This window comes from Scyliorhinus torazame, chromosome 17 (genome assembly GCF_047496885.1).
Source record: "Scyliorhinus torazame isolate Kashiwa2021f chromosome 17, sScyTor2.1, whole genome shotgun sequence".
Taxonomy (NCBI): Eukaryota; Metazoa; Chordata; class Chondrichthyes; order Carcharhiniformes; family Scyliorhinidae; genus Scyliorhinus; species Scyliorhinus torazame.
In genome coordinates this window covers 11,844,043-11,865,752 of record NC_092723.1, presented here as the reverse complement: position 1 = coordinate 11,865,752, position 21,710 = coordinate 11,844,043, and the positions used below count along the sequence as shown (strand labels likewise).

Below are 21,710 nucleotides of genomic sequence, written 5' to 3'. Positions count from 1 at the left end.
ACAGCTATCCCACAGGTACAACGGGAGGGGGAGGAGGAAAGAGCAATGGAGAAGGATTGTGATTGAGTTGTGGTATTATCATAACTATCAGCATTGCAAGAGTTAATGTAGTGTCGAGAGTAGCCCCTAGAGGGAGCTACAGTTACAACTATATAAGGCAGTGATGCTCGACCTTAGGGGAGGAGTGTATGTAGGAGTCAGCTAGTGAAGGTCAGAAGAGCAGATAGTGCAAGGGAGCGTAGATAATAGTTCAAACCAGTTGTGAGATTAGCTGTGGATGTTATTAGTCAACTGTGTATTTATTCTTAAGGAGTACGAGTTGAAACCAAGTTAGTAGTGTAAATAAATTAGTAGCTTTGTTTAAGTTAAAGCTGTTTTGTAGTCTTTGTGAACACTACGCCAACCATCCTGAAATAAGCAACACAAAGAACACCAGAAGGTGTCAGGCAGGAGAGAGAGCAAATGACGAAATGAATGATAGTACAAGGCAGAATGAGATGGTCTGGGCTAAGTGAAGGAACTAATGATGGATCTAAAGGAGGTGTAGGTGGGAACAGCAGAATGGTCAGCCTTCCAAAATAAAGGGGGGCACAGGTTATGATCTGAAATTGTCTAACGCAGTCCAGGAAACTGTAAAGTGCCCATTTGAAAGATAAGATGCATGTTCCTCGAACTTACCATGAGTTTCATTGGAACGGTTTAGAAGTTAGAGGACAGAGAGATAAGGGCGGGAGTTGGGCAGAGGATTAAAATGGAATGGAGCTCAGGGTCACATCTGTGGGCCAAGCACATGTGTTTCACAAAGCAGTCATAGAATCATAGAATTTACAGTGCAGAAGGAGGCCATTTGACCCATCAAGTCTGCACCGGCCCTTTGAAAGAGCACCCTACTTAAGCCCACACCTTCACCCTATCCCCGTAACCCAGTAACCCCATGTAACCTTTTTGAACTTAAGGGCAATTTAGCATGGCCAATCCACCCAACCTGCACATCTTTGGACTGGGAGGGGAAACTGGAGCACCCGGAGGAAACCCATGCAGACACGGGGAGAACGTGCAGACTCCACACAGGCAGTGACCCAAGCCGGGAATCGAACCTGGGACCCTGGAGCTGTGATGCATCAGTGCTAACCACTGTGCTACCGTGCCGCCAAGACCCACAAACTCTGTTTAGTATCCCCAATGAAGAGACCTCCACGTCATGAGCAGCAAACACCCTGTACTAATTTAAATGCAAATAAATCTCTAAAGTACTTCAGTTAAGATCAATACAAATTAAAACTTCATTAGAAAAATGTACTGAAACTTGAATTTGGATGGAATGATTCAGTTGTACTTTTATTACTCAAATTCAGTTCATAGCCCAGTTTTTCTAGTGTTATGTTAATGTTCATCTCAAATGGATTAATCTCGAAGCTAAGATAACAAAATAATAACTCTCACCATTTTCCTCGAAAGACACAACAGCAATAAATGCCACAACTTTAACTGAGTCAATTATATTTGACTTCACAACTTAAAACTAAGTGCTTGCAAGGCACATTTAAATGCTGAATTCATATTAAATGCAGCACGGTAGCATTGTGGATAGCACAATTGCTTCACAGCTCCAGGGTCCCAGGTTCGATTCCGGCTTGGGTCACAGTCTGTGCGGAGTCTGCACATCCTCCCCGTGTGTGCGTGGGTTTCCTCCGGGTGCTCCAGTTTCCTCCCACAGTCCAAAGATGTGCTGGTTAGGTGGATTGGCCATGATAAATTGCCCTTAGTGTCCAAAATTGCCCTTTTGTTGGGTGGGGTTACTGAGTTATGGGGATAGGGTGGAGGTGTTGACCTTGGGTAGGGTGCTCTTTCCAAGAGCCGGTGCAGACTCGATGGGCTGAATGGCCTCCTTCTGCACTGTAAATTCTATGATAAAGCTGTTGGAGTTTCCACAAATAATTGAATCAATTCATAATCAAATCAATGATCAGAATGGAAAAGAAAATATTAGCAGCTAGATGTCTGATAATGAAAGTCTCTAATGTCTGCTCTCGAGTGACTCAATACATGTATATATCATCTGCTGTGACCCAGAATCTAGGAAGTGGTAGGGAATTTAAAATTTTCATCAGGCCGTAGGGAGGAGTAAAATGAAATTGGATTCCAGCTGCTAATTGTGACCCAGTGGCACAATGCAGCAAAACATGGGGAGCAAGATTCTCGGTCGGCCAATACCGGAATCGCGAAACGAGATTGGGCGGAGAATCGGTTCCGACGCCGAAATCATGGCGGGCGCCGATTTCGTGCTAAATCGCAATTCTCGGTTACTTCGACAGCGGCGCCAATGCGTCCAGAATGCATGGACAGTAAACACCATTTGCGTATCATTAGCGGGCCCGACCCGGTATTCTCCGGGGCCTCCGTGATTCTCCGCCTCCGATGGGCAGAATTCCCAACGGCGAGTTTCACTCGTGCTTTTAAAAATCGCGAAACCGCTGACATGGCTGCTGAGGCAGAGATAGGGGGTACGGAAAGGGTCCAACATCGCCATGCTGTCCTCACAGTTGTGCCACTGGCCAGGGGACTTCTGCCAGGGCTGGGGGGGAATAGCGGGGGGTTGGCCAGGAGGTGGGCTATGGGGCCGGGGTAGACGGGCACGGAACACCATTGCCGCAGCCGGCAAGGCAGCCATGCAACTGCGCACGCCACTGATTGCCCACTGTGACCTTAGGACCACGTAAGGTATGGGTGTGTCCCCCAAGACACTCCCCTAGGTGTTCTCTGTCCCCAGCCGATCCATCAGCTGCATGGGCGTGCTCCAGCGCAACCAGTGCCACCTTGTTAGCCGGGGTGGTGTGTGTGGGGTGTGTAATACGTGAGTGCAGCTGCAACGTGTCAGCTCCCTGAGTGTCAATCATGGACCCAGTGAATTCCGCACCATTTCTCATTGGTATCAATTGTGTTCCACGTGGCGCGGTGCGAGCCCCTCAACAGTCACTGAATTGGTCCAGGATCGTCACCAGTTTTGCTGCTGTGAAAGTCCATGAATCCTGCGCTGGCGTCGGTGGTGGGGGGAGTGAATGTTTATGGAAGGGGTGCCAATCATGTGGGTTGCTTTTTCCTGGATGGTATTGAATTTCTTGAGTGTTGTTGGAGCTGCACTCATCCAGGCAAGTGGGGAGTATTCCATCACACTCCTGACTTGTGCCTCGTATGTGATGGACAGGCTTTGGGGGATTCAGGAAGTGAGTTACTCACCACTGGATGTTTGGCCTCTGAACTGCTGTTGTAGCCACAGTATTAATCTGGCTGGTCCAGTTCCATTCCTGGTCAATAGTAACCGCAGGATGTTTATAGTGGGGGATTCAGTGATGGGAACTCCATTGAATATGACAAGGTGATGGTTTGATTCTCTCTTATTGGGGATGGCTATTGCCTGGCCCTTGTGCGGCACGAATGTTACTTGCCACTTGTCAGCCCAAGCCTGGATATTGTCCAGATCTTGCCGCATTTGCACGTGGATTGCTTCAGTGTCCGAGGAGTCGCAAATGGTGCTGAACATTGTGCAGTCATCCGCAAACATCCCCACTTCTGAACTTAAGTTGGAAGCAAGATCATTGATGAAGCAGCTGAAGATGGTTGAATGGTTTGGATAGAAACAATATGCAAGGGTATGGGGAAAGGGCAGGAGAATGGTACTGAGCCATGATGCAGATGGGCCAAAAGGCCTCATTCAGCAGCAGAGCAATTTTGTGATTCTGTGAAATATTGGCTTCAATAGGTGAAAAATTCTCTCGTTGCTCGTCAGTGAAGCTTACGGTTTGTGAGGGGCCTCGAATCTGACCAGACCCAAGCTTTCAGAGTACTTAAACTTCCAGTTTTTGGTGCAGCGGCTATCTTTGAGTTTGTTTGTATAAAGTGATTCTCAGATCGAACTGACCCCACTATTCATGTGCCTGGCAGCACTGAATTGTTAGCACAGAGCAATTAGTAATCAGGTCAGAGCGCCACACATATATATATTGTACAGAAATGAAAATGGTTATTAAAAGATCTTGAAATCGACACGAACAGTGTTGGAGATGCTCAACTAGTCTGCTAGCATTTGTGGCGGGAGGAACAGAGTAAATGTTTCAGGTTAATAATCATCTTTATTGTCACAAGTAGGGTTACATTAACACCGCAATGAAGTTACTGTGAAAATCCCCTAGTCACCACATTCCGGCGCCTGCTCGGGTACACGGAGGGAGAATTCAGAATGTCCAATTCACCTAACCAGCACGTCTCTCAGGACTAGTGGGAGGAAACCGGAACACCCGGAGGAAACCCACGCAGACACGGGGAGAACGTGCAGACTCCGCACAGACAGTGACCCAAGCCGGGAATCGAACCTGGGACCCTGGCGCTGTGAAGCAACAGTGCTAGCCACTGTGCTACCGTTGCAACGCCTTCATCTAATTCATTCCAGAATTTCAATAAAATTACAGAAGAAAGTAAAACAAAAAGAAACATATATATAATAGAATACTTTAGATAGAGACAAGTTTTACCTGTTTGAAATCCATTAATGACAATGAAAACTCATTCACTTTTCCAAAGTCTTTCAGAGATGTCCATGGTCAAGATATCACATATGATGTGGAAACGAGCAGAGCCATCTTTCAGAGGGAAGATTTTCCTGTTTATATTTATGATAAACACCAGCACGAACAGATGGATCCTGTCTAGTTCGGGAGAACTGCTGTTGCTTCAGAACGAGTTCAATGCTCGACACTTGGATTTCAATAATGCTCCTGTTACCGTTACATTAGACTTACACGCTAACCGAGGACAGTCTGAAGCTTCCATTTTTAATCAAGGTCTTCATCTCCGTTGATGTGGAGATGCCGGCGTTGGACTGGGGTGAGCACAGTACGAAGTCTTACAACACCAGGTTAAAGTCCAACAGGTTTGTTTCGATGTCACTAGCTTTCGGAGCGCTGCTCCTTCCTCAGGTGAATGAAGGAGGTATGTTCCAGAAACACATATATAGACAAATTGAAAGATGCCAAACATTCCAAGCATTGTTTGGCATCTTTGAATTTGTCTATATATGTGTTTCTGGAACAGACCTCTTCATTAACCTGAGGAAGGAGCAGCGCTCCGAAAGCTAGTGACATTGAAACAAACCTGTTGGACTTTAACCTGGTGTTGTAAGACTTCGTACTGTCTTCATCTCCGTTGACAGCTTCAATTCTGTAGCCTGCCTGGTATCTGAAGAAGTTTTGAGATTATTGCTGGTGTTATTAACAGGAAAATGCACATTTTTGTATTGTAACCCATAAATCATTACTGGTAACTCTTCAGATATGTAGAGCATTGTCTGCACTGAAATTTCAGACCGAGAAATGTCACATAGACAACTTGTATGTCCATCGACTGATATTTCCGACAATAATTTTGATGTAAATTGTCTCCGACAGCCTTTAAAAATTATTTTCACAAAACTATTGTATTCCAAGATCTTTTTTGTCCGTCTGATCAGATCACTGATTATATCAAACATCAAATTACTTACACCTACAACAGGAGGCCAAAGTTCAATTTGTCAACAAATTAAATATTTTTTGCTAATAAACTGTCACCTGAACATTGAAAGTTCTGATAATTTTCAAGTGATCATTTGAATATTCGGAGGGAATTTGGTTCTCAGGGTGGCATTTCAACTGCTGCGGCAGGATTCTCTGTTTTAATGGGCTCGTCGCACCCGACTTGGTGAGGCGACGAGGCCGTTGAATCTCATGAGAGGCCTCTCGTGAGATTCGCGACGCTCGAGACACCTTGCGACATTGTGATGAATGATATCTGTATACACATGTACCTTTAATGCGTAGGCCCCTTTAAGACCGGGTTTCGAACCCTGGGGGACTCCGCCTCTGGCTCCGCCCCCAGGGAACTGTATATAAGGTTACGTTCAGTGGGCAGCGTGCAGCGAGCTCACTTCTCGGCAGCTGTCTGGTTCTCTGATAATTAAAGCCTTTGAATTATCAATCTTCTCTCCTGAGTCGTACTTGAGTGTATCTCAGACATTTAACGAGATCTCGTGAGACATCGCAATCTGCATCTCACCCTCAACTGGGTAAGATCCAGATTCACAAATTTAAGTCAGCCATTAGGCTCATTAACATATGCATGCACTGCCTTCTCCCAGGGCCCGAGAACTAACGGCTTCGCCTGGGAGATCTCACCATGACGCCATTTAGGACAGCTTCTCACAAACATGGACCAAGCAGAACAGCACCTGGAGGGGTGGGGTGGGGGTCTACCAGGCCATTAGAGACCCCTGGTCGGTCATGCTCTGGGCAGGGTATTACCCTGACACGCCCACTGGTACTTTAGTACTGCCACCCTGGCACTGTCCGGATGACTGGGTGGCATTGCCAGGCTGGTGAGTACTGCCAAGGTGCCAGCCTGGCACAAGCAAGTTGCCCAGGTGGCACTGCCAGCTCACAGAGGCACAGCCAAGGTGCCAAGCTAACATTTTTTGTGCGGTGATGATTGGGCTGGGAGCCCTGCGTGGGTATTGGAGGGGATGCAGCGGGGGGACCGTGAACCCTCCCATAGTGTGCTGGGGCTTGGGAGGTCGAGGGTCATTTCAGGGGCTCCAGAGATCAGGAAGTCATTTAAAAATGCCGTCCCGCTCTCTCGCTACATTGAGGAGTTCCACCGAGCGGACCTCCTCGTTCCCGTACCAGCCTCCCCGAATAGGGGCCAGAATGTGGCGACTAGGAGCTTTTCACAGTAACTTCATTTGAAGTCTACTTGTGACAATAAGCGATTTTCATTTTCATTCATTTCATTTTCATTCCTCAGTACACAACACTATGTGCAGCTTGGGCCCTGCGTTCCCCGCTGAAACCGCTATCTAACCCGGGTGCCATTTTATAGCGTTGTGTTTCTCTGCGCTCGCTATGGGACTTTGTTAAATTCCACCCAAAGTCTTTCTGGAGTTCAAGCTTTCATTTTGGTGGTACTTCCTTCTAGGCTTGAGATGGTTTTCTCTGTCAAACTGACTACTTCCTCGGTAGATTCAAGATCATTTCAAGTTTACAGTAAAGATGTGCCAGCCATGCACTGGTTTTAGAACAATAAAGCAGCTATTTGCTTCAGCAGGGAGAGAGACTGTTCCTTTCACTTTCAAGGTCTAAACACCTCTGCTCACTTCTCTCAGAAGCACCACGCAGGAATCACTCACTGACTGTTGTCAGGCAAGACACTGTCCCTGGCCATCCTATAGGCTGCTAGCCAGCCAATCGAACTGAATTCCGCCAAAACCAGTGTCTAAGATTCAATACTCAGAGCTTCAATACTCAAGATTCAATGACTTGCAGACTGCCTCGGCTTGAGTCCGCTTCTTAAAGGCACATTCCGATTATGGGTCCACTGACCAAAAATAATAAAATATCATAAATGGAAACAAAGGAAATAAACAGAGGGGACTCTTGCAGCAGAAGTTGAGGACACAGAAACAGATAATATAGTGGCAGAAAAATCAAGATTGGAGCAGCAGACTGGGATAAAGGACTACGTTTCTTTTCTGTTCACCACTAGGGACTCGCCCAATGAGTTCACAGGTTTCACTCCTTTCAAATTGGTTTATAGACTGTAAGGATCCTCCTGTTTAATCCCTGCCTGTTCCCTATTTCTCCTTTTAATTTCTGTTATTCTTTTGGCTATTTTAATGTTTTACATGGACAATTAATGTATAATAGATTAATAGATTCTAGCATTTTCCCAGTGACTGGTATGGAAACATGAAAATAAAGCAGATCGCTCCACTTTACATCTAAATCCTTTGAACATTATGGAAGGTAAGAGCCCCAGTCCATTAGTTGGGTCGGGGAGCCCAGATTCAGCTTTCTCCTTATTGTGAAAGACCAGCTCAGATCTGATAACTACATGAACAAGAAAGTCACTGACACAAATATAACATGGAAACCAAGTGATCCAAACACAGCAGGGCTGAATAATGTCCCAACGCAGTGAATTTATTTACCTGAAACAGTCCAGAACATTGAAATTATTTGCACATTTGATTGTACTGTCTGTACCAAGTAAGTGTATTTTTTATAATCTTTTTCTTTGGTGTTATTCAAAAATACTTTTGTAGTCAAAGTTGATGAAGACCAGAAACATCCACTGACTCAGTCACAAGGAGTTCTGTTGTGATGAACTAAAGATGAACCACTCATGGTCTTGCAAGTTGTAATGATGTCCATCTGCTTCTTTAGCACCTTCAGTCCACATCGCTTCTTTCTGTGCTTTCCTGCAGTATGTGGTTCAGTCAGACCTGTTGATGCTCCACCGTCCCTGAAATTCTAGCTGTTCGTCAATACTAAGAGACTGAGTTAATTTATATTAGATTTTAACAACAATATCAGCAGCAAGTTGCATGATGTGGCATTTATTAAAACAGAAAGTGCTGGAAATGCTCAGCCGATCTGGCAGCATGTGGAGAGAGAAACGTAGACTGAACATTCCAAGTCCAATTCTTCGGCTCAGAAGAAGGGAGACTTCTGACTTGAAATATTAACTCTTGTTTCTATCTCCACAGAAGCTGCCAGGCCTGCTGAGTATTTCCAGCACTTTCTGGTTTTATTTCAGTTTTTCAGTAGCTGCCGTATTTCACTTTTAATGGATTATATATCACCAAACTTAGTATAAAAAAACACACGGTGCTTGTCACGGCAAAATATTGCAATCACGCAAGTCCGTAAGTTGTAGTAACAAGGACTTTTATTCACAAACATGCTTGGAAGACACAAGGCTGCTCCTAAAGGGTGTCTCTCGTTTACAAAGGCGGTGTAAAATAGTTATATTTTTCACTAACTAGGCAGAATTGTAGGTGGACAGGATTGGTTAGGTGGATTGGCCACGCTAAATTGCCCCTTTGTGTCCAAGGACGTGCAGGTTATGTGGGGTTACCGGGAGAGGGGGGGAGGGGTGTGGCGGCAGTGAATGGGCCTCGGTCGGGTGCCCTTTCAGAGGGTTGGTACAGACTCAACAAAGAACAAAGAAAAGTACAGCACAGAGAACAGGCCCTTCGGCCCTCCAAGCCTGCGCCGACCATGCTGCACGCCTAAACTAAAATCTTCTACCCTTACGGGTCCGTATCCCTCTATTCCCATCCTATTCATGTATTTGTCAAGCTGCCCCTTAAACGTCACTATCAACGACTCTATGGGCCAAATGGCCTCATTCTGCATTGTAAGAATCCTAGGATTCAATCCACAGGTTGCAGTTGTTCCATTTATTGATTACGAAGGCAGCACCAAGTCTGTGCGTCTTGTCACATCCTGTGATAGTCATTAAGTCTGTGATTGTTACTTTCCCACACCATCATTGGATTGGATTTGTTTATTGTCACGTGTACCGAGGTACAGTGAAAAGTATTTTTCTGCGAGCAGCTCAACAGATCATTAAGTACATGGGATGAAAAGGGAATAAAAGAAAATACATAATAGGGCAACACAACATATACAATGTAACTACATAAGCACCGGCATCGGATGAAGCATACAGGGTGTAGTGTTAATGGTGTCATGCTGAGAAAGGGCCCTAATAACTATTATTTTTAAGCTGTTGATACTCATGACTACACTTGCCCACATCAAAACTATTAATGTTAAATGTCGAATTATTTTGATTACCCCACTTCAGAGCATCCTGTGACGATCCCTCTGCAGACTGCAGAATAATAATTATTGAAAATTTAGTGTCTTTTTTTAACTTTTTCCAATTAAGGGGCAATAATGAAAAATTATTGTTGAGAACAGAAGTACATTTTGAGCAAAAAAACACAGTCATTTTATCTCGGCTTGACAAAAATCGATTGCATCAGAACAGATATTGAGTAATTGTTTCTCGCGTGATTTCATATTTTTTTTCACAGAAACTCTGAAGGTCAAAAAATTGAATTGTTCTCCTAAATCATTTGCATTGTGATTGACTGGGAATTTATTCCACCATAATTCTCAGTGCCAACTCAAAGCTGATAACCCCCCCTTCAGTGGCTTTTCGTGTATAACCCTGCAACCCCTCTGCGAAGATTCGCTGATGCTTTTGAACCAATCTGCACAGGTCACATTCTTGGTATTTTGCAACTCTTTTCCACAAAAAAATTACTAACTTAACCTCCCTGTCTTCACACTGTAAGATTTCAATTTGGGAGTTACAGAGCACCCAAAAAAGGGATTGAGTTCTTTAGTGATTTTTGAGCAGTTTACTAACTAATTTAGAAGAAATCGTTTGAATAGGACACTTAGCTGAATAGACAGGAAAAGCACATGAGCCACGATAGGTGGGGATGGTGACACATAGTGAGGGATAGTCTCCTTAGCTGGCGTTGTAGTCTCTTCCATTTCCTAAGGTCTTCCTCCATCTGACAAAGGTGGAAGCCAGCATTATAATAATCTTTCTTAATGTCACAAGTAGGCTTACATTAACCCTGCAGTGAAGTTACTGCGAAAAGCCCCTCGTCGCCACACTCCGGCGCCTGTTTGGGTACACTGAGGGAGAATTCAGAATGTCCAATTCACCTAACAGCACGTCCTTCGGGACATGTGGGAGGAAACCGGAGCACCCGGAGGAAACCCACGCAGACACGGGGAGAACGTGCAGACGCCGCACAGACAGTGACTCAAGCCGGGAATCGAACCTGGGACCCTGGCTCTGTGAAGCCACAGTGCTAACCACTATGCTACTGTGCTACCCACCTAATTAACCTAACAAGCACATTAGCAACAAAAGAGATAAAGGGGTTGATTCGCCATTTCCCGACGCCGATATCGGGATTCCTGATCCGTTGTAAAATGGCGGTTTGCCCGAAAAAGGGGATCAGTGCTGGGTTCCAGACCTGTTGCAATGCTCCACCGTCTTGCCGCTGGTCGCAGCGCACTCCCCACCCATGCTAGCCGGAAGATGTGAATTCAGGTTTAGAATGCATAAGCGTGCAATTAACGGGCTGGAAGCCCGATATTCCCCCCACCCCCTCCCACCGTGATGGTTCGGCCTCTGGTTGGGTGGGCTCGGTCTGTGGTTGAGGGGTTGACCCCAGGACACAACCCCTGGGGTGGGGGCGGGGGGGGGGGTGATGGGGTGTCCGGGTGTCCCGTGTCTGGTCTGCCCCTTCCAGCCCTGGGCACGCTGAAGATCACCCTTGGCATGGTGATCTCAGGCAGGCCTCTGCTCAACATCATCCTCCTGGTCTGAGTTTTTAAAATTCTGCTGTGGCCTCCTCAGCTTGAATTGCTCTGCCTGACATCTGAGGAGCAGTTCAGGAAGTCCAGTGAAGAAACCATGCAGGTACACCTCCCTTGCCTAACATCTGCTCGCTTAGACAAAAACCTTTAAAACAGCGGCTGTTATACGTTTCAGAGGCTTCCTCAAAAGCAACACTTGAAAAGCCTTGAGATCCTCTGACAGCCTTTGGAATGTTGGGCATCCATTCAACTTCACACAGCAATACTGCATCATCCTTCATCAGCTGGTTTAGCACAGGGCGAAATAGCTGGCTTTTATAGCAGCCCAAGGCAGTCCAGCAGCGTGGGTTCAATTTCCGTACCAGCCTCCCCGAACAGGCGCTGGAATGTGGTGACTAGGGGCTTTTCACAGTAACTTCATTTGAAGCCTACTTGTGAAACTAAGCGATTTTAATTTTCATTTCATCCTGTGATTGACAGTTTCATGGTTCAGACACAGTGGCTTGGTGGATAATTTATTTATCTTTCCTTTCATGCTTGAATGCATCTCAAGAATGCTGCTTTGAAGCTAACCTGAGGGGAGTCGGTCAGTTTCTTAAGAGCCTTTTTATTCAACAAACAGCATTGCCTACATGAGGCCCCATACACTTCGCCGGGCCCTCTCGCCTTTCTAGTCAGCCCCACACTGGCTGAACTTTTATATCGGTGCTAATAAGCCACCCTGCCCCTGGTGGGGGAGCTTGCAGCACCAATGCATGCAGGGAAACAATTGTCCCCAGCTGGACTTGGCCCAGGCAAGTTATCACAGAAGCACAATGTTTATAAACACTCTTGATATGATTGACAGCTCCTCACCACATCAAAGGAGTTAGGTGATTTCACTTCCTTTCTTCTTGCAGCCAAAAGCACTTAGCTGGCAGCGCAAATGGTCACATGACCTATGGCCTGACCCTTGAACCCCCCCCTTGTGATCCACCATGCCAGGCGTGGATTTCACTGCCAGGGTGTAAGTGCTTGCATTGAAGTTACCGCTCTTTAATGTGGTCAATGTTTGTAAACTTTGGGATTTCAACACTTCAGGCCACTGAACCATGAAGGGAGATGAATGAATCAAAGCTGCAGCTGGTTTGTAGAAGCTGTCAATCACAGACCACCACTGGAACACTATGAATGGCTTGCAGAGAATTGGTCTGTGGGAACCAGCTTGCCCAAGGCTGGAAAGGGCAGACCAGACACAGGACTCCCCCCCCCCCCCCCCATCCCAAGGGTTGTGTCCTGGGGTCAACCCCTCAACCACAGACCAAGCCCACCCAACCCACTGTTCAGCTTCATGGAAGGGACGTGTGGAGCTTCAAGGTAAATGTTACAGCTGTAATTTTACCTACTGTTCCTATCTGGACTCCTCTCTATCTTCCAGACAATGGTCTGTTTTCTAGGGGGGGTGCCTGTGTCTTGGGGGGGGGTCTGTGGGGGAGGGTCTCCTTAGGCAGGGGGTCCCTGTGGGGGGGGTCCGTCTATTACATGGGTACCTGTGGGGGGACCCTGTGGTCAGGGCTTCCCTGGCGGGGATCTCCTTTTTACAGGGGACAGATGGGGGTTCTCCCTATTACAGGGGTACCTGGGGAGGGGATGTGCTGGGGTTCTGGAAGAGGAGGTCTGGGTAGGTAGTGCATTGTGGGAGGGCTCAAATGGTCTCTACCAGCGTGGTCCTGGTGTGGTGGACTTCGCAGTGGGACAAGGATTCTACGAGATGCTTCCTCATTCTTCTGAGCTCCAGTGAATGCAATCCTAACCAACTCAATCGCTCCTCCTATGCCCGTTGGCCATTCCAGGAATCAGTCTGTTAAACGTTAGCTGCACTCCCGCGACAGAAAGAACATACTGCCTCAGATAAGACCAGGACTGCACACAATATTACAGGTGTGGCCTCACCAAGGCCCTGCATAATTGCATCAAGACCTTCCTGCTCCTGTACTCAAATTCTCTCGCTATGAAGGCCAGAATACCATGTGCCTTCTTTACTGCCTGCTGCATTTGCATGCTTACCTTCAGCGAGTGGTGTATGAAGACACCCAGGTTCCATTGCACATTACCCTCTCCTAGTTTATGGCCATTTAGATAATCATCTGCCTTCCTTTTTTTGCTACCAAAGTGGATAGCCTCGCATCTATCCAAATTATACTGCATCCGCCATTCATTTTCCCACTCACTCAACTTATCCAAATCACAGAGGAACATCGGAATTAGGAGCAGAAGTCGGCAATTCAGCCCTTCGAGCCTGCTCCACCATTCAATCAGATCATGGCTGGTCTCTTCCTGGTCTCAAATCCACCTCCCCACCTGTTCCTCACATCCCTTTTACCCGCTTTTCACACTGAAGGATCTCTGTATCCTCCTCACAGCTCACCCTCCCACCCAACTTTGTGTCATCTGCAAATTTGGAGATATTACATTCTGTTCCCTCATCTAAATCATTAATATATAGTGTGAATAGCTGGGGTCCCAGCACCAAACCCTGCGGTACCCCACTAGTCACTGCCTGCCAATTGGAAAAAGACACGCTGATTCCTATTCTTTGTGTTCTGTCTGCCAAACCAGTTTTCTATCCCTCTCAATTACTCTCGCCAGTGACTTTGTCATAAGCCTTCTGAAAGTTTAAATAAACCACGTCCACTGGCTCCCCCTCATCAACTCTACTAGTTATATCCTCGGAGAATTCCGGTAGATTTGTCAAGCATGATTTCCCCTTCATAGATCCATGCTGGCTAATAATAATAATAATAATTGCTTACTGTCACAAGTAGGCTTCAGTGAAGTTACTGTGAAAAGCCCCTAGTCACCACATTCCGGCTCCTGGTCAGGGAGGCCGGTACGGGAATTGAACCTGCGCTGCTGGCATTGTTCTGCATTACAAGCCAGCTGCTTAGCCCACTCTGCTAAACCAGCGCTGATCCTGCCACCGTTTTCAAAGTGCTCTGCTATCAAATCTTTTATCAAGGATTTTAGAATTTTCCCCACTACTGACGCCAGGCTGACTGGTCCATAATTCCCTGTAAACTTTCTACCCCTTTTTAAATAGCATTAGCTACCCTCCAATCTGTAGGAACTGTTCCAGAGTCTATACAATCCTGGAAGATGACCACCATTAGAAGACGCTTCATAGTTTGTTTTAGACCCAGAAGAAAACAGTTTTGGAAAATTAAATTCTCCAAAGAAATTGGGAAAACTGTCAAATTTCCAAACTTAGGCTTATTAACCTCCATAATTAGTTCAATCCCGAACTACTTAAATCCCCTCATCGTCAGAAAGTGGGGAAAGTCATCTTCACAGCTCACAAGAAGTTTCGTTCTGGGAGGCAAGGAAGCGATGGACAATGATTTCGGCTGAATTTTGATTGGACGGTTATCTTCCTGCTGTGAGTGCCACTTTCCTGCTGGTGTGGTGAGTGGTTTTCACAGCTGTGGGAGAAAACCTATAGAAGCATTAATGTGGAAGAGGGATTTAAAGCAGCATTGACTAAGAATGCAGTGTATCAGAGTTTACCACCAAGTGAAACACATCTTTTTATCTAAGTCTCTGGAATGTTATGGAGGCTAAGTGCCCCATAAGATTTTGAATAGCAACTTGGGTCCTTGCGTTAGCCTGACGGCACCGAGTCGGCTTTGGAAAATGGGCCCTCACCCGCCTCCGTGTTGTGAAAGAGGAACTGTCTAATTTGGCTGCAATGAGAAGAAGGAAATGACAAATACATCCAGAAAAATCAACCAATTCAAACGCAGGACAGTAAATATTACAACATCCAGGCAGACAGAACCCAGCAGAAACAGCCCAGGACAATGCAGCTCATTGCTCTTTTGATTCTTATGCCCCTATCAAGTAAGTCTCTTTATTTAAAGAAATCGTGACTTTTAGCATGGATGAGAAGTATTTTTGTAATCAGAGCTGATGAAGGTTAGAAAGGATTCGATTATCGGGACAGCCTGCAAAATCCTAGCTTGGATTCTATGGTGTTTAGGAGATTGAAAGCTTATTTGGTGGAGGTGTCAAAAAGGAAAATGATCGGGCAAGGTAGACATGGAGAAATTATTTCCTCTAGTTGGGGACTTATGAACAAAGGGACTGAATCTTAAAATTAGAGTTCGGCTGTTCAAGAGTGAAATCAGGGGGCATCTTTTCATAGAAATAGTCGCTCTGCGCACCCCTTCACAAATTACTCTGGATACTGGGGCTGGTGGAGGTTTCTAGATTAGGCCTGACAGGTAAGAATAGGACTGATATGAGGTAAGGATATCAAGGGATCTGAAGCCAAGGGTTACCAAGAGTCTCCACCTCTTCCTGATGTCTCAACATTCTTCTGATCCGCAAAAAGGCAGTTTCGGCTCCGGTGACATAAGTTTACAATAGCACAGGGCTAAATCGCTGGCTTTTAAAGCAGACCAAGGCAGGCCTGCAGCACGGTTCAATTCTCGTACTAGCCTCCCTGCACAGGTGCCGGAATGTGGTGACTAGGGGCTTTTCACAGTAACTTCATTTGAAGCCTACTTGTAACAATCAATGATTTTCATTTCATTTCATTGTCAAATAAGGGCTAATAATGAATAATGAAATCAGCAGGAATTTTATCTGAATGTTCTGATTGTGGGGAATCTGGGGAGCCGGGCAGCATGGTCGCACAGTGGCTAGCACTGTGGCTTCACAGCGCCAGGGGCCCAGGTTCAATTCCCCGCTGGGTCACTGCCTGTGCGGAGTCTGCACGTTCTCCCCGTGTCTGCGTGGGTTTCCTCCGGGTGCTCCGGTTTCCTCCCACAGTCCAAAGACGTGCAGGTTAGGTGGATTGGCCATGATAAATTGCCCTTAGTGTCCAAAAAGGTTAGGAGGGGCTAGTGGGTTACGGGGATAGTTAGGAGGGGTTAGTGGGTTACGGGGATAGAGTGGAAGTGAGGGCTTAAGTGGGTCGGTGCAGACTAGATGGGCCGAATGGCCTCCTTCTGCACTGCATGTTCTATGTTCAGATAATCACCAGGCTGCACATTGGGAGAAGTGGGCATAGAGACGGTGTACCTGCAGTGATTTGAATAACAAGGGTCGGCTAACTGAGACTCCGCGCAAGGAATCCGATGTCGAAAATGGAACTGGGTCTGTAATGGCAAAAGCGATTGTCGTAACAATGGAACAGGAATATTTATCTGGTTCGCTATTGTTTGTATTGATCTCGATAGAGCTGCTGATCATTTTTAATCATCGATATCTCAACAGGTTTGTGTCAATTAACTGCGCCCAAGAAGGTTGATGGGGAATTAGGAGGCTTGGTCACTCTGAACTGTCAGTATGATCTGCTTTATGTGAGCAACGTTAAACAATTGTGCCGAGGTTATAATTATTATGAATGTTCTGTTGTGGTTTCCACTATTGAACCAGAAAATGGAAGAGTATCTCTGACTGATAACAAAATACAAGGGATATTTTCAATAACGATTGATGACCTAGCGAAGGATGATGGAGGACGATACTGGTGTGTGATAATATTAATGTCATTATTTCAAATACGTCTAAAGACTTCTATTGATTTGGAAGTTTCTGAAGGTAAGACGGCTAATGGATTTCTATATAGTTTACTCTTCCTGATTTAAACATTTGTAATCGGAAATAGCCACCAGTCTGCTCTGAGTCACTCGCCCCCACATACTGGGTTCATCACATGCATATTAATAATAATAATCTTTATTATTGTCACAAGTAGGCTTATATCAACACTGCAATGAAGTTACTGTGAAAATCCCCTAGTCGCCACTCTCCAGTGCCAGTTCGGGAACACTGAGGGAGCATTCAGAATGTCCAATTCACCTAACAAGCACGTCTTTCGGGACTTGTGCGGGGAAACCGGAGCGCCCGGAGGAATTGGCAGCAGATCTGTGCACAGCCAGACATTTCTCACGTGTGGTCCAGCTGCAAAGTAATTGGGTGAATTTTACCAGTTAAATAGAATGCACGTTTGGATGCATGCAAAGTGTTACGTCAAGTCACGGAAAGTCGGGATCCTGACAGCATCCTGTGCCCTTCCAGGATACCCCTGGGCAGGTTTGATGGCGGGCGAGGAACCCTCGTGCAGCTAGCTGTCAGATATGTAATTTACATATTCAGATAAGCAATTAAGTTCTATTTAAATGAAGGATTCTGACCTGAACAGACAGCGGACTTCTTTTCCAAGCTGCTTGGAATTTGCTCGTGTCACTGAGGCGACTGCACAACATTTCTTCAATAAAACTGACAGGCTGGGAAGCCTTTGACAGTGAAATGAAGAGCTTCAGTTCCCCAGACAGGGTTGACACTGCCTAACACCCGGGTGGGCAACCTTGCCAATGGCCACCCAGCTGGCTGTCCCCACACCCCACCCTCTAGCCCACCCAGGTCTCTGCCTCTCCCTGAAGTTCTGTCCGCCCTTCTCCACAAGGAGAGAAGGTCGGGAGTTGTGAGTGTTAGAAATGGCTCGTGTGAAGAAGAGGGAAGGACAAAACTTGTGAAGGGTAACTGCATTCCACGGACTAACCTTACAAATGCATCCCAGTATTTTCCCTTTAAAAAGCAACAATCAGCTGAATTAAGTGACTCAAACGATACGGGGTGGAAATTTCACATTCAAAAAAATATTCAAGTGGCATAGTCAAGAGAATAATTGGGTCAAAATCCTGGAACACCCTCCCTGACGGCACTGTGGGTGTACCCGCACCACATGGACTGCAGCGGTTCAAGAAGGCCGAACATAAGAACTAGGAACAGGAGTAGGTCATCTGGCTCCTCGAGCCTGCTCCGCCATTCAATGAGATCATGGCTGATCTTTGTGGACTCAGCTCCACTCTCCGGCCCGTACACCATATCCCCGAATCCCTTTATTCTTTAGAAAGGAATCTATCTTTTTCTTAAAAACGTTTAAAGAAGGAGCCTCAACTGCTTCACTGGGCAAGGAATTCCAGAGATTCACAACCCTTTGGGTGAAGAAGTTCCTCCTACACTCCGTCGTAAATCTACTTCCCCTTATTTTGAGGCTATGCCCCCTAGTTCTGCTTTCCCCGACCAGTGGAAACAACCTGCCCGCATCTATCCTATCTATTCCCTTCATAATTTTATATGTTTCAATAAGATCCCCCCGCATCCTTCTAAACTCCAATGAGTACAGTCCCAGCCTACTCAACCTCTCGTCATAATCTAATCCCCTCAACTCTGGGATCAACCTAGTGAATCTCCTCTGCACTCCCTCCAGTGCCAATATGTCCTTTCTCAGGTAAGGAGACCAAAACTGAACACAATACTCCAGATGCGGCCTCACCAACACCCTATACAATTGCAGCATAACCTCCCTAGTCTTGAACTCCATCCCTCTAGCAACGAAAGACAGAACTCGATTAGCATTCTTAATCACCTGTTGCACCTGCACACCAACTTTTTGCGACTCGTGCACCAGCACACCCAGGTCCCTCTGCACAGCAGCATGTTTTAACATCTTACCGTTTAAATAATAATCCATTCTGCTGTTATTCCTCCCAAAATGGATAGCCTCACACTTGGCAACATTGAATTCCATCTGCCAGACCCTAGCCCATTCACCTAACCTATCCAAATCCTTCTGCAGACTTCCGGTATCCTCTGCATTTTTTGCTTTACCACTCATCTTAGTGTCGTCTGCAAACTTTGACACATTGCACTTGGTCCCCAACTCCAAATCGTCGATGTAAATTGTGAACAACTGCGGGCCCAACACTGATCCTTGAGGGACCCCACTAGTTATAGGTTGCCAACCAGAGAAACACCCATTTATCCCCACTCTCTGCTTTCTGTTAGTTAACCAATCCTCTACCCATGCTACCACTTTACCCTCAATGCTATGCATCTTTAGTTCATGCAGCAACCTTTTGTGTGGCACCTTGTCAAAAGCTTTCTAGAAATCCAGATATACCACATCCATTGGCTCCCCGTTATCTACTGCACTGGTAACGTCCTCAAAAAATTCTACCAAATTAGTCAGACACGACCTACCCTTTGTGAACCCATGCTGCGTCTGCCCAATGGGACAATTTCCCTCCAGGTGCCCCGCTATTTCCTCCTTCATGATAGATTCCAGCATTTTCCCTACAACCGAAGTTAAGCTTACCGGCCTATAATTACCCGCTTTCTGCCGACCTCCTTTTTTAAACAGTGGTGTCACGTTTGCTACTTTCCAATCCTCTGGGACCACCCCAGAGTCTAGTGAATTTTGATAAATTATCACTAGTGCGTTTACAATTTCCCTAGCCATCTCTTTTAACACTCTCGGGTGCATCCCGTCAGGGCCAGGAGACTTGTCTACCATTAGCCCCATTAGCTTGCCCAATACTGCCTCCTTAGTGATTACTATCATCTCAAGGTCCTCACCTATCATATCTTTATCTCCATCAGTCACTGGCATGTTATTTGTGTCCTCCACTGTGAAGACTGATCCAAAAAACCTGTTCAGCTCCTCAGCCATTTCCCCATCTCCTATTATTAAATCTCCCTTCTCATCTTTCAAAGGACCAATATTTACCTTAGCCACTCTTTTTTGTCTTATATATTTGTAGAAGCTTTTACTATCTGCTTTTATTTTCTGAGCCAGTCTACCTTACTCTTCTTTATAGCTTTTTTAGTAGCTTTCTGTTGTCCCCTAAAGACTTCCCAGTCCTCTAGTCTCCCACTAATTTTTGCCACTTTGTATGTTTTTTCCTTCAATTTGATACTCTCCCTCACCTCCCTAGATATCCACGGTCGATTTTTCCCCTTTCTACCGTCTTTCTTTTTTGTCGGTATGCACCTTTTCTGAACACTGTGAAAGATCGCTCGGAAGGTTCTCCACTGTTCCTCAACTGCTTCACCATGAAGTCTTTGCTCCCAGTCTACCTTAGCTAGTTCTTCTCTCATCCCATTGTAATCGCCTTTGTTTAAGCACAAAACACTAGTGTTTGATTTTACCTTGTCATCCTCCAACTGTATTTTAAATTCCACCATATTGTGGTCGCTCCTTCCAAGAGGATCCCGAACTATGAGATTATTAATCAATCCTGCCTCATTACACAGGACCAGATCTAGGACCACTTGTTCCCTTGTAGGTTCCATTACATATTGTTCCAGGAAATTATCCCGGGCACATTCTATAAACTCCTCCTCAAGGCTGCCTTTACCAACCTGGTTAAACCAATCGATATGCAGATTAAAATCTCCCATGATAACCGCTGTACCATTTCTACATGCATCCGTTTTTTAACTATTTTAGTATTCGTTTATGGACAGCTCACCCACCACCTTCTCAAGAACAATTAGGGATGGATAATGAATGTTGGCCTCGCCAGCAACACCCATACCCCATAAACGAATACTAAAATAGATAATATACAGGATTCGCATTCATTAATAAAATGTTCAACAGCTTCCTCTATTACAGCACCACAATGGACTTCAACAATGGGCCCTAACCCCAGGATAGCATCAGATACTGTGACACCTCACACCACTTCTTCTTCCACAAGTGCCATTCACATGTCAGTTGAAATCAATATACTTGTTTCTTCAGTAACCATATTTGAGGAATGGCAGCTTACAGAACATTATCAAGATGACCCTATAGAGCTGACAGCAATATAGTACTTCAGTATTCCTTGGGCAGTCGCAGTTCAAAGTACAGCCAACCCTGTTTCTACGGGTCAGGTGGCTTTTTTAGGCAAGTCAGATTTCAAGGACTATTATTTTCAATTTGTTCATGGGAGGTGGGCGACGCCGGCTGTGCCAGCATTTATTGCCCAGCCCTAATTGCCCTTGAGAGGGCAGTTAAGAGTCAGCCACATTGCTGTGGGTCTGGAGTCACACGTAGGCCAGACCGGGTAAGGGAGGCAGATTTCTTTCACGAAAGGACATCAGTGAACCACATGGGATTTTACGACAATCGACAAAAGTTTCAGGGTCATTTTTAAACTTTTAATTCCCGATTTTTATTGGAATTCAAATTTCACTATCTGCAGTGGCGGGACTTGAACCAGGGACCCCTGAGCACTCCGGGTCACCAGTCCAGTGACAATACCATTAGGCCACCGCCTTCCCAAGACCCTATTTAGCAGTTAGATAAGTAAATGAAAACTGTGGCATTATATTGTGGCAATTGTTCTGGTCAGGCCTGAGTATCAAAATGTATTTCATGTATTTCATGACCTGGTCAGACATTACAAAATCACAGAAACTTTGCAGTGCGAAAGGAGTCCATTCAGCCCATCGAGTCTCCACCAGCTCTCTGAAGAAAGCATTCCGCCAAGTCCCCTGCCTTATCCCAGTAACATTGCACATTTTTTCTTTTCAAATAGCAATCCAATTCCCTTTCGAATACTTCGATCGGATCTACCTCCACCTCCATCAGAGGAAGCTCATTCCAGCCTCTGGATGAAACAACATTTCCTCACACCACTTTTACTCCTTTTACCAAGAGGTTCTCCCTTG

General features: G+C 45.7%; 2 protein-coding genes across 2 annotated transcripts in view; both read left to right on the top strand.

Moving 5' to 3' along the window:
- LOC140394558 (polymeric immunoglobulin receptor-like) overlaps positions 1-4,956 on the top strand; it is a 66,478-nt gene extending 61,522 nt beyond the window's left edge. The window contains exon 14 of the mRNA XM_072481917.1: positions 4,579-4,956. Coding sequence (XP_072338018.1) covers positions 4,579-4,707 — 129 coding nt within the window. The 3' untranslated portion in view covers positions 4,708-4,956. The remainder of the gene's footprint in view (positions 1-4,578) is intronic.
- A 9,779-nt stretch (positions 4,957-14,735) lies between these two features.
- The window catches only part of LOC140394557 (polymeric immunoglobulin receptor-like), a 49,513-nt gene continuing 42,538 nt past the window's right edge, over positions 14,736-21,710 (top strand). Inside the window, exons 1-2 of the mRNA XM_072481916.1 lie at positions 14,736-15,095; positions 16,476-16,802. Of these exons, the coding sequence (XP_072338017.1) occupies positions 15,056-15,095; positions 16,476-16,802 (367 nt within the window). The 5' untranslated portion in view covers positions 14,736-15,055. The remainder of the gene's footprint in view (positions 15,096-16,475; positions 16,803-21,710) is intronic.